This window comes from Lathyrus oleraceus, chromosome 6, assembly GCF_024323335.1.
Source record: "Lathyrus oleraceus cultivar Zhongwan6 chromosome 6, CAAS_Psat_ZW6_1.0, whole genome shotgun sequence".
In the NCBI taxonomy this organism is placed as follows: domain Eukaryota; kingdom Viridiplantae; phylum Streptophyta; class Magnoliopsida; order Fabales; family Fabaceae; genus Lathyrus; species Lathyrus oleraceus.
This window is the reverse complement of record NC_066584.1, coordinates 164,583,440-164,597,324: the sequence shown is the minus strand read 5'-3', so window position 1 is coordinate 164,597,324 and position 13,885 is coordinate 164,583,440. Positions and strand designations below refer to the sequence as shown.

The window sequence follows — 13,885 nt, the reverse complement described above, 5'->3', positions numbered from 1 at the left end:
TTCTGTACTCTTGGATCACAAGCCTGCCAGCTTAATTGAAGTTGTTTATTTCTATTTGTGTTATTTGAAGTTTCTCGCAATTTAATTCAAGATTTCAGGTTTTTACGTTATTGCTTTATATTTCCGTTTATCGCACTTTAATTCGATTACCATGATGTCTTTAATTTCAATTACCATATTTAGTTTGTTTGAGTTTAATTCCATGTCTAGCTAAAATTCTTTGAGTCTGGTATGTGAGGATCGTTGTTCCGACGAGACTCAATAATGAATTTGGCGTAAAATTTTCCTAAACTATTTTTTCTGGCTTGAGTTTTCAAGTCTAATTCAAACGTTTTTGCACGAGAGTGAAAAAAAAATTAAGGTTCGAGTCAATAGAGCGAGAGTGTGAGAGCTAAACCGGATAGTGGAAACTGGGCATTGATCCTAAATACAGAGCGAGCGCTTTAGGCATCAATTAGGACTTATTTAGTTTTCAAAAAATGCTTCTTAATTGAAATGGGTGAGCGAGAGAAAAATATCATGGTTAAGGGGTGTAAATTTGACCAATAGCGCGAGAGTGTGAGATAGAGTTTTTAAATTGGTTTTTCCTACTGAAAGCAGTTTAACATAAAACAAACGCCAATGAATTACATAGTCCCTGAGGTGCACAAAATCCACATTTCGGCCTCCCTTTCTTGATAATTTTCCTAAATCCTATTCCAAATCTAGTTTTTAATTACGTCCGAATTAGGTAATCAATAGCCTTAGCTTTACATTGCATCAATTGATAACACTAGATTGATTATTAGTCCTTATGGGTTCGATATCTTTTAAAACTACACGATAGACTGTATACTTGTAGTTAGATAATCCGATAGACTCATAAAGTCACGATCAAGTTTTTGGTGTTGTTATCGGGGACTAATTTAGTCAATAGTGTGACTCTGTCATTGCACCTTATAGACTAAGGCAACCATTTATTCATTAGTTGTGTGCCAAACACTCGCTCACCAAGTGAAGAGTTGGAACAACCGATTGACTAAGTAGAGCATTATATAATACTAACACGCCGAATCAAAGAGTTTCGTTTGAAATACACCATCCCTGACATAAATATTCCAGAACCAATCATGGCCGAAAATCCAAATTGTCCTCTTCGAGATTATGCCGCTCCATCGCAAGAAGAGCCACACAACAACATTGTTTCACCTTCCATCGACCGAAATGATTTCAAGTTGAAACTCTCACTGTTACAAACCGTACAACAAAACCAATTTTCTGGTAGCCCCACTGACGGCCCAAACCTTCATTTATCAGTGTTTGTACAATATGTAGGCACAATGAAAGAAAATGATGTTAATCCTGAAGCCATAAGACTACACATGTTTCCTTTTTATTTAAGAGATAAAGTGAGAGATTGGCTCCAGTCTCTACCATCCAACTCTATCACTATGTGGGATGAGTTGAAGAAAGTCTTCTTAGCACGATATTTCCCACCTAGCAAAATTGTTATGCTAAGAGCCCAAATCAACGGATTTAGGCAGAAAGACAATGATTTTTTTAAGGCTTTGACCCCATCATAGACTTGAGCAGTGGCTAATTATCCATACTTTCTACAATGGTCTCCTGTACAACACTAAGCTAAATTTAGACGTTTCCGCTGGCGGTGCTCTAATGGATAAACCTTACGAAGAAGCATATCAACTCATTGAAAACATGGCACAAAATCACATCCAATGGGGAGGTGAGCGAATACCTACAGAGAAACCACCACTAAAGAGAGGAATGTATGAAGTTAATGGCATAGACCATGTGAAAGCTAAAGTGGATTCACTTGCCCAAAAGACTGGAAGTTTGACCGTAACTCCAACAGCTAGCGTAGCTGTTGTGACACCTAACTACGAATTATGTGGAACACCTGGGAACAACACTGTTGAATGTCATTTATTGGCTGGTATTCCATCCGACCAAGTAACTATGCCCAAAGGAACCCATACTTAAACACCTATAATCCTGGATGGAGAAACCAGCACCTCCAGTTCCTCCGGGTTATCCAAAAGGAGCCTCCGCTACTCCCCAAGCACCTAGAAAGTCAAATGTCGAACTACTATTGGAGAACTTTATCGCAGCCCAAACCCAACAGAATAAAGAATTTGCTAACCAACATGTTCACACGAATGAGCTGATTGAAACAAATATCAAACAAGCTTGATGATATGGCTACCCATAACAAAATGTTAGAAACCCAAATTTCTCAGGTGGCCTAACAACAAGCAGCAACAGCAGCCCCAGCTGGAGTATTTCTTGGCCAACCACAACCTAACCCGGAAGTTCATGCTAATGCTATGACACTACGAAGTGGGACAGAATTAGAAGGGCAAATAGATCTGAGACTTTAAAATCCAGCCTTGTATCATGAATCTGGAAAAGAAGCGAAAAAAGTAGAAAATGATGATCAACAAGATGAATCAACTGACAATATGAAGAGAGACAAAAACAAAGAGGTCTTAGATGAAGAAAGACCACATGTGCCTCCACCATCATATAAACCACCTATCCCTTATCCTCAACGACTTGCTAAGTCTAAAAACGGAGGGCAATTTAAGAAATTTGTAGATCTTCTGAAACAGTTGAATATCACAATCCCTTTCACAGAAGTCGTCACACAAATTCCTTTGTATGCTAAATTCCTTAAAGAAATTATTTCCAACAATAAAAAGCTTGAGGATAATGAAATCGTGACGCTCACCACTGAGTGTTGCGCTATAATTCAAAATAACATGCCTCCAAAGCTAAAAGATTCAGGTAGTTTTTCCATACCTTACGTGATATGAAAATTTGTCATAGACAAAACACTTTGTGATTTAGGAGCCAGTGTTAGTTTAATGCCCATTTCCATCTGTCAAAACTCAAATTAGGAGAAGTAAGACCCACGAGAATGTCTCTCTAACTGACTAACCGTTTTGTCAAGTTCCCCGTAGGTATGTTAGAAAATGTTCTCGTTCAAATAGGTCAATTCTACATCCCTATCAGCTTTATAATTATGGACATAAAGGAGGATTCCAACATTCTAATCATTTTAGGAAGACCCTTTTTGGCCACAGCTGGCGCTATTATAGATGTGAAGAAAGGAAAGCTAACCTTTGAGGTTGGTGAACAGAAAGTTGAATTTATTCTTTCACAATTCCTAAAGGCATCGACTATAGATGACTCTTGTTGTTCCTTATACATCATCGACGAATATATAAGAGAAATGGAATTGAAACCACCTAAGTATATTGAAATACTAAAGATTCTAGTGCCTCCTATACTTGAATATGATTAATGGAGAAAGCCATATGTAGATGGAAGCTTAAGTGAATGTCTTGCACTTACTCCAGATCCTATGCCTTTCCCAAAGAAACCCTTTATAGAACTTAAGATATTACCCAAAAATTTGAGGTATGAATTCCTAGACACAGAGCTTGAACGCACGATAATAGTCAACGCAAACTTAGGACAAATAGAAATTGAGAAATTATTACATGTCTTAAGGAAGTACCCTACAACTTTAGGCTAAAACACCTCTGACCTAAAAGGAATTAACCCCTTTGTATGCATGCATCACGTTATGCTAGAGGAGGATTGCCGAACCTCTAGAGAACACCAGAGGAGAGTTAACCCAGTTCTAAGTGATGTAGTTAAGAGAGAGATACAAAAGTTGTTTGAAGCAAGAACTATATACCAGATTTTTGATAGTAAATGGGTCATCCCAGTACTTGTCATACCCAAGAAATGAGGATTTACTATTGTCTAAAATGAGAAAGGAGAAGCTGTAATAAAACATGTTGAAAATGGATGGAGAATGTTCATTGACTACAAAAAATTAAATAAAGCCACTCGTAAAGATCACTTCCCTCTACCTTTTGTCGTTCAGATGCTCGAAAGATTGGCTAAACACTCCCATTTATGTTACTTAGACGGATATTTAGGATTCTTCCAAATTCTAATTCATCCTGATGACCAAGAAAAGACCACGTTCACATGTCCTTATGGTACATATACCTACCGATGAATGTCGTTTGGATTATGTAACTCTCCCACAAAATTTCAAAGATGCATGATGGAAATCTTTGCAGAATTTCTAGACAAAATCATGGAAGTATTTATGGACGATTTTTCCGTCTATGGGCACAGTTTTGAAGGATGTCTATCGAACCTAGAAATGGTACTTGAGAGATGTGTAAAGGTCAATCTTGTACTAAATTGGGTAAAATTCCATTTCATGGTCCGACGAGGAATCGTGCTTGGACACATAGTGTCTGATAAAGGGATTGAAGTCGATAAAGCTAAGATAGAAGTTATAGAAATCCTTTAACCTCTTAAGACCGTTGGAGAAATACGCAGTTTCTTAGGACACACCGGTTTTTACCAACGACTCATTAAAGATTTCTCTAAGATAACCAAACCACTATCTGGCCTGTTGATGAAAGACGTTGAATTTATATTTGACAAAAAATGCTTAGAGGCGTTCCAGTTACTAAAAGAAGCCCTAATTACTGCACCTATTATGCAATTTCCCGATTGGACTAGACCCTTTGAAATAATCTGCAACGCTAGCGGCTATGTCGTAGGAGCAGTTTTAGGACAATGAAAGGATAAAAAGATTCATGTGATTTACTAAGCAAGTAGAACCTTAGATGAAACACAAATGAACTACGCCACGATAGAAAAGGAACTCCTAGCTATCATGTTCGCGCTAGATAAATTCCGTTCTTACTTGGTAGGAGCTAAGATAATTGTCTCCAATGACCATACCGCTATTAGGCACCGTTTAAGTAAAAAGGACGCCAAGCCAAGACTCTTGAGATGGATATTACTATTGCAAGAATTTGATATAGAGATCAAAGATAAAAAAAGGGCACTAAAAATGTTATAGCGGGTCATCTCTCTAGACTTAAGAATATAAAACACGAACAAGTGCCCATCAACGATGATTTCCCGTATGACCTACTCGTGGCCCAGTTAAGAAGTAACTATAGTGGTAAATTCATAACCATCAAGCTATAAATAAGCTAGACGTCAATAAAACCAGAGTCGCCACCGCGCATTTATTGTTTCCAAGGGAAAAGGGAAAAGTACGAACAAAACCCAAATATAAGAAGTTTTCAAATCAAAACTAATAAAATGCCAGAGATTACAGGTAAGGGGGTTGGTTACACAGAGGGAAGGTGTTAGCACCCAAAGTGTCTTAGGTACTCCTAGGGAGCCCTTTCTTGTGTGCATATGTGATTTTGTACAAATGATGTTTGCAAGTAAAACAAAGTGTAGGGATGAGATAAGAATTCATTAATTATATTTTTTGTGTTTGACAAGATCTTCGGACTTGTTCCTACGTCCCAATATAAAAATGAGGGATCAAAACCTCGTAGTTCGTGGTATTAATTTCAAAGTGAGTGCATTGCTTTTAACAAAAATTTAAGTTTTACAAATGCTTAAGAGCCTAAAAATGGTTTGGATGAGTATTAGTTATTTTTGGCCTTTGAAATTTTAAGTCAAGTATAGTTAAGTTCATTTACAACCTTGGTTAAGAAGAAATTTAAAAATGCAATGGCATAAAGCCAAGGTTTCTAATTTGCAATATGGTCAAAGTTTAGAAAATAGATAGAATCAAAGAAGATTTTTAAAAGGAGGGAGAGATTTTGAAATTAAATAAGTGGGGAGGAGATGAAGAGACTAACCGTAAGCAAAGATTTAAAAGTTGAGAGTTGAAAAGATCTAACCAATGGGCTGCAATCCAATAGACAAGAATGTCATATAGACACCAAAATTTCCCTTGGACTTTAGAATCAAGAAACAAATAATACACAAATAGTAAGTTGAAGAGCAAGGCATCAAATAAAGATAGCCACATCCAAGCTTAGAAACTCCATGATCTTCTTCAAAATTTCCCATGTTTCAGATGGCTCCAAAAGATGGCATAAGTCACAGGTTCAAAATAACAGCTTCACAATGATCATGTTGTAGATGAACTCAAATGGATCTTCAATATTGTATCAGATGAATGTTCATTTCACAAGCACTTGGTTTCATGAAAGTTGGCATTGGCCAAGTCCTTTGCATAGGGAGTGTTACCTAAATTCTAAGTCCAATAGTCTCAGATCAAACCAACAGTCCACACAAGATGTTTTTTAGGGTTTTTTCTTATTATGTACATTAAAGTCTAAAGACCACACAAACAAACAAGTATATACAAACACAATATATCATAAAATATGGTCCAAATGGACAAAGTCAAAATGACATTAAAATAAAAAATTTGAATGGTATGAATAAAGCTTAAAATTAAAGTCTATTAAAAGTAAATGACTTGAATTTAAATGTTAGTTGTTAGTTGATTATAAGTTAGTATTGCTTTTGCTTTGCTTTTGTTTAAGTCATTCTTTGGAGAACACTCAACCCACTTATCACAAGCATGGATCCTTGAACCAAGACATCTTAATTGGACTTATGTAGAAGAATATGCCTTTTTTGTGTCAAAATTTAACGCTATGTTAAGCAATCGTAATTGGACTTATGTAGAAGTCACAACTATTTGAGGTCGGGCAATATAATTTTGGTGTTAATGCATGTTAGAGACATAGTATAATAGACTATGCTCATGAAACATACCACACACAAAAAGAATATGCAAAGTGGGGGCCTAATCTCATCCATACTTATATTGATTTTGCAATCAACTAGCCTTAGGATATAGAGATATCATAGGTCCATGACATGAATGCATAAAGAAGAGGAATGAGATGAAGAGGAAGGGGGATGAATTCAACACAAATTAGTCAAAGAAGGACTTTTACCAAATTAAGATCATTCATTCATTTTGGGAGATGGAATGTACATTCCATCAATCCCCTAAATACAATGATCTTAACCTAGCAAAGTCAAATCAACCTTGACCAAGGCCCAACAACACAAGTCAAACTCACAAAGTCAATTAAAATGGCTCTACACAATTTATTTGGTATTTAATTAATTAAAAATTATAAAAATATGCATTAAATTAAATTATGATTGGTCAATTTCCTAAAACCTCATAAAAACACCAAAGAAATGGCCATGAGATTTATTATAGGTCAAACAAGGTCAAAGGACCTTGGAGAATTTTTTTTAGAATTTTTGGAAACTTAAAAGTATTTTTATACAATTAAAAATATTCATAAAATCAATTAAATCATGAAAAATATTAAGATTGATCCAAAAAATAATTTTAATTCGGAAAATGAAAGATGATTTTATTTAAAAAATTTTGGTGAAACTCTCATATTTTGTGGATCAATATTGAATTTAATATGAATTAATGAACATAAAACAAATACAATGAAAATCAATTAATTAGAAAAACCGTGGATCACTTGATCTCCCTCATTAATTGAGGTGGCAGATTAAGTGGATGAGAACACGCGCTCCATGGTGTACACTAGTCAGCGCGCCACACTGTTGGTAATCAAAAGGAACGCTCAAGATTAAAACGCAAAGCTTGATCATGTGGCTCAGAACCTGTCCAGCACACCGCCGGAGCAAACCACCGGTCATCTTCTCCGATGACCTTGGCCAGATTGGTTCTCTCATCACCATCACAAAAATGAAAAATAAGTACATGATCTTAAAGAAAAAATGACATTGAGCACGAATCTGACCTTAATTCAAACTAACTCCAAGTATATTTAGATATACATGGAGTTGAAATTTGAGGTACATGAACTAAGTTGCTTCGATTTGACCTCATAGCAACTCAATCTTATTGCCACATTGGTAGGACTTTATACAACCAAGGATCCAAGAGAATTGATTAGGATTGAGAGAGAATCGAAGAGAAGAAAAATCTGGAAAAATACCTTCAATTTTGTGCAGAACTTGATCTCTCTTGCTTCAATTCATGTTTGATCTTTCTTAGGAAGCTTGCAGAAGTGGCTTAGGATCCTGAAGTTTTTGAATCTCCAAACAGTGAGATTCAAACTTAATTTTCAAGTGAAAATTATCAGGTTTTCCTTTCAAATGTGAGGGTTTCAAGTGTGGGAGGCAAAGCTGGCGCACAAGGGTCCTCAAATCCAATGCCAAAGCCTCTTATTTATAGCAATTCCAAGTGTTATTTTCACCTTTCAAAATGTTTCCAAATTTGGCAAAATGAAGTGCATGCTTGCATGGGCGTGTACAGGCCCATGAAGCTACTCAATTAAGTCCATATGCAATTGCAGTTGAGTCTGGAAATGGATTGTGATGCAAGGCAAAAGTGTGCAGCTGTTTGAAGATTGATCATTGCCAATTGATGCAGCCATGTTCAGACCATGTGCAGACCCCTCAAACCTTGTCCAAAATGGATGAAATTGGACTCTTTGGAAATTTTAAATCTAGAGGAACAACTCTTATGTTGAACACTTTTCCATTTGGATCTTGTATCATGATGAAGTTTGAGGTGGAAGTTTGGAAATTTCAACATGTCAAAAAATTTCCTAAGTGTCAAGCCATATGTTCCATTATTCCACCCAGGCTAACTTTTCATGTGAGATTCAAATGAGAAAAGTGTATTCATAATGAGTTATGCATTTTTGAAGTTGAGAAAATCACTTGTTCAATGGTATTGGTCCAAAATGACCTATAATGTATCCTCATATCACATGTTCATAAAAGTTGAATTAGCTCTTCCTCACAAACATAAAAGTTGAAGTAGACACCTCTAATGTGATTATGAGACTTTGAAATATTTCATCTCAAAAAAATTGATAAAGTTATGGCCTTTGGAAGTTGACCTTCAAATTAGGGTTTAGACAAAGTAACCTATAATCTTTCAACATGAAAAATGAATTTCCAAGCAAAACTAGCTCTAGACCTCAACATGAAATTTGTTTGGAATGTCGTTTAGATTAACTTTTCTCTTGGAATCTTTTTCATATGATGAAAATTGTAGGAGATAGGGTCTAGGGGAACCCAGTTTTGATCAGATGAAATCCTCTAGTCAACCACCATCCACCACCTTGCTAACTTGCACTTCTCTTGACCTTTTTGGATTCTTGGGAGTTCATATATGCATAAGATGATGAAATTTGAGATGCCCCTTTAAATATTTGATCAATTGGTGAAGAAGCTTATTGAAGAAGTTACATAAGATACCCAAATGAACTAGGGTTTCCAAGGCAAACCAATTTTAAACTCTTGAAGAATTCTTGATCAAAATAACATGTAGAGATCATGGGGACTGATATATGATGCCTAGAGCCATTGTGGATCATTCCTTGGTTGAGATCTTAGCAATGAGGGTCATAAACCCTAGATGTGGACTTAATAGATCAAAGGTGAGCATGTGCACTACGTACAAAAGAGTTACACAAAATGAAAAGACATATTTTTGGAATTTTGGTTAGTAAACAAAGAAAAATAAAGTATGATATAATCAAATATGCTTGGTGGTCTCTCCCAATGCAAATCTAATGAATGAGGGGTAAGGAGGATGCTAAGGTGTGATCCCAAAGTCAATGTATATGATGAGATAGCATGAGGGATCTTAGGGTCAAAATAGGGGTCTTACAGCTGCCCCTTTTTAAGGACATTCTAACTAAGGATGTGAAGGTTAAAATTTTCGTATCAACTCAGTAGAATGAACTTAAATAACAACATCTAGAAACAAATTTTGGTCCCTAAGAGACCTCATGATGCATATGATATGAATGTTAAAACAATCTTTGTGTGGAATATATTGCCACAAAGGAAAAGAATCCGGAAGAGACTGAAGGTCCATAAGAGTAAAATGTATTCCGTAAGGAAAAACTCACTGGGGATACAGAGACTCTAGGGATAAAAGTTGTGCATATGCCAGACTACGACTTAAAACTACTGGAGACACAAGGGGAACTCCCATGAAAATAAATCAATGGAAAGACTCAGTTGGGGGAACCAAGTAAATCTGCAGGGGAAATGGGTAGATTAGAACAAAGATGAAATACTCAAACCAAACAGGAAAAGGAGATTCCACTGAGGAAATACGCACTCAAACGCAACTGGGGAAGAATGGAGTTCAACACAGGAGTACAAGAGATATATTATCCACTACTTGTTACTGGGTAGAAATATAATACACTCTAACAGAGGGACATCCGTTACCGATTAGGGTAAACATATCAAGGATGACTCACTGAGAAAAAGAGGTGTATTCATTACCAATCAACTGGGTAAGAATACCCTACTGGGGAAACAGATCAAATAGGGTTTACAACTACTGGTTATTGGGCAGAAGACCAACAGAAAGAGTATCTGTCACCGGTTAAAGTGAACATATCAAGGATAAACTCAAAGGAAGAATATTTGTCATCGGTTAGGATGAACATATCAAGGATAGATTGCCGAGGAAAAATACGAATTAGATCTACCAATTACTGGGCATAATACAAACAGAGAGAGTATTCGTCACTGGTTAAAGTGAACATATCAAGGATAGACTCAATAGGGGAAAGTAGGAAATACAACTACCAGTTACTGGGAAGAAGACCACAAAGAAGAGAAAATCTATCACTGATTAAAGTGAACATATTAAGGATAGACTCTCTGGGGAATAAAATAGGGATTACAACTACCTTTTTACTAGGTAGAAAGCCAAAAAGGAAGAATATATGTCACCGGTTATGATGAACATATCAAGGATACACTCACTGGGGAAACATGAAAGCGAGTCCGCTGGGGAAAACAAGGATGTATATTACATTTTACCGAGTATTGAGCAAAAGTAATGTACTCAACATCAAGAAGAATATTATCGGTTACTGGGTAATAGACTCTCGAAAACCAAAAGATATATCTAGGTAAAAACTAGAAAGAAATGGTTAAACAAGGACTCAACCCAATGAGGATATAACTCAAGGGGGAGTGGTTCCATCCAGATAATTATCTGGGGAGGAAACTTAAATAATAGTCATCCACGAAGAAATAACTTAGTGGGGAATGAGAAAGGTTAAACTCTTTCTGTTTAAGGGGCTGACATTCTACAATTGAAGGAGGGTAGACACGCACTAAATCCACGTGGGGAAATAATATCACCGAAGTAGGGGATCAGAAGAAAAATCAAATGCGATAAAATGCATAATGAATTATTTGATGTTGTGTTTTAAACATGAATATGCATGTGTATGATGATGATCATACTGATAAAACAACACAAAGGATACGAATAGAAAATATTTGAATCATCACTACAACACTAAACTAATCTCAACATGATGGAAGCACCAACTGGAGAATCTTCCAGGGATGGAAATAAATGATCTAGTTCTGCATAAATTAACTTTGGCTGGGAAAACCATGGAAAACATGCTTTCAATCAATTATGGAAAACTATGCGAGAAGGGAGCACTATTGAAGGATGACTAATCTAACATGCTGAGGATAGGGAAGGATCTACTGAGGATCCAAACAAATCAACATTACGGGGAATTTTAAGTCAACACCATGTTAAATGGGAGACAACCTTATAGGGGACATGAAATTTTGGTATCAGATATGAGATGTCGAAGGTAATGTCACGACACTAATATCTGAACAATATACACAGGATAAAAGATAAAGAACAGTAATGCAAGTGACACAAGAAATTGTTAACCCAGTCCGGTGCAAACTCACCTACGTCTGGGTGCTACCAAGCCTGGAAGGAAATCCACTAAACAGAATTAGTTCAAAGACTCTTAGTAAACAACTTCAAGTTACAGTCTTTTCACCTAATCTCTACCCGTGTGACTTCTACCTAAGAACTCTTAGATATGAGATCCTACTCACTCCCCCTCAATCACAACAATGATGTAAAACAAGAATTATAATGAAAAGAAGACACTCTTCCAAAATACATACTTGATCTTGCTTAAAAGCTTCAACCAAGTAAACACACACTCATGCTTCAAAGCTTAGAGTGGACAAATTACAACTCAAAAGTCAGTCCAATTCAATCACCTATGGATGAATGAATGGCTCACAATACACACGACCACACAAGACTAAAACCCTTATTTTCTCTCAATATTCCATTCGTTATTTCTTGTGCATAAATCCAGGTTTTCCATACCTTTTATATAGAAGTTTTTGGCTGGGCTTGGACATCATAAAACCCTAAAACTATTTTCCATTCATATCTTCTCATGACAGTTGATTATATCTCGTTGGAAAATAAGTCAATCTGGTTGTAATTACTGATTGAATGGCGCGTTCAATCATCTCTTCAATCACACATCGTTTGACATAAAAAATGCAATACACAATACATAACATTCAGACTGAATATTCTGTATACATATGTCATGACATCGGATTTGACATCTCAGTAAAATCCTCCATATTCACGTTTTAAACACCCTGCAGGAACATGTTATCTTATGTCAAGACAACACTTGTGACAACTTGTGAACACTCTAGGTTTTACCAAAATTGCTCACAACACATAGAACAAACAAACTCCCCCTTTGGCAAATTTTGGCTAAAACATACATCAGACCATTTGTTTCACAAGAGTATAATCACAGTATCAGATTTAGTAGCAGAAGTTATGAAAGACACATTACTGGCTAAGATAGCAACTAGTAAACACATATTAAACACACATGCGCTTCCTCCCTCTCAGTCTGCTCAACACAGACATCTCCTTCAACATCACCTATGACATACACCTCCCCATCTGACATCACCTTCAACAACACCTGTACATCTGTTTATAGCATAGCTACTTTAGCTACAACTCCTTTAACCGCTCCTTTAGCTACTTCTCCCCCTTTTTAGCCAAAAGAGACCAATGAGACAAAATAAATGTCTATTAGTCAAATAGAATGTCACACAGAATGTCAAAACATATTGTTAGGTGTTACAGAACCACAAACAAACACAGCTATACAAGCTGAGATAAAATTCCATAGAAACCAAAAAGAACCCAAAACAAAATACATCAAGGCATCAAAACATGACTGCCAAAAAAAAAACACCATCAGAACATCCAGAACAACACACCATCAGAATAGTGGAGAACAATCTTCAACAAAACTCAGTCAGAGGAGCTTGCATCTTCATCAGCTTCAGAACCAGAACTGCCACTTGATTCATCTTGAGATTCAGACCTCTCACTCGAGGTTTGGGCTTCTGTTTCCTTGGCCTGTCCAACATTATCTCTATCAGCTTGCTCCAAGCTATCAATCAGAACCTCCAAAGCTTCTTTCCTGGCTTTAGCTACCCTTATCCTAGTCTCCAATTCCTTACAAGTTTCTTTCAATTCAGTAATCATACCACCTTTTGAGGTTGTCTTCTTCATAGCAGATGTCATGACAATTCTTTGACATGACTGCCTTCAAACAATTTGTAATGAACTGATAGAGGGGGTTTCCTTTTACTAGGAAGATCATTTGTGCTCAGAATTTCAGGTTGCTGGCTCAAGATGATCCCACAAATTATTGAGGGAAAAGCTATGGGCAGCTTCACTGCATTTGTAGAAGCATGCTTGAAAATTTGCTCAAACATGAATCTACCATAATCAAACTTCAGCTTGGTTCCAACAGCATAGATGAATCTTCCAAGAGCATTTGAAATTGTTGAGATGTGATTGGTTGGCACCTAATTTGCTGACCCTATCTTGTGCAAGATATCATATTTCATAGTTAGCTTTCCAGCAGGGAGATGCTTCTTGCTAGGCCACTCATTTACCTGTCTAGCAGTTATTTCCCTACAAACCTCATTGTTTGTGGCTTCTAGTTCACATGCACCTTCTGTTCCTCTTCTTAGAAACTTATTAATCACAATTGGAGAAAAATTGATACACTTCCCTTTAACAAACACCTTACAAAACTCTTTGCTGTTTTTATCAGCAATGTCCTCAGGGATGTTCACCACAAATTCTTTAACCAGACCTTCA

The 13,885-nt window shown here is 36.5% G+C and overlaps 1 protein-coding gene across 1 annotated transcript; it reads left to right on the top strand.

Annotated features, from left to right (window-relative positions):
• Positions 1 to 1,653: 1,653 nt before the first annotated feature.
• Positions 1,654 to 3,304, top strand: LOC127094559 (uncharacterized). The gene is made up of 3 exons (XM_051033380.1): positions 1,654 to 1,933; positions 2,386 to 2,784; positions 2,961 to 3,304. The coding sequence occupies exons 1-3, from the start codon at positions 1,654 to 1,656 to the stop codon at positions 3,302 to 3,304; spliced, it is 1,023 nt and encodes a 340-aa protein (XP_050889337.1).
• The last annotated feature ends 10,581 nt before the right edge of the window (positions 3,305 to 13,885 follow it).

Coding starts and splice junctions, on each gene's coding strand:
- LOC127094559 (XM_051033380.1), top strand. CDS start 1,654: ATGGATAAACCTTACGAAGAAGCATATCAACTCATTGAAAACATGGCA. Junction 1,934..2,385: donor TGAATGTCATTTATTGGCTG/GTATTCCATCCG, acceptor TTTAAAATCCAG/CCTTGTATCATGAATCTGGA. Junction 2,785..2,960: donor TCCAAAGCTAAAAGATTCAG/GTAGTTTTTCCA, acceptor AGTTCCCCGTAG/GTATGTTAGAAAATGTTCTC.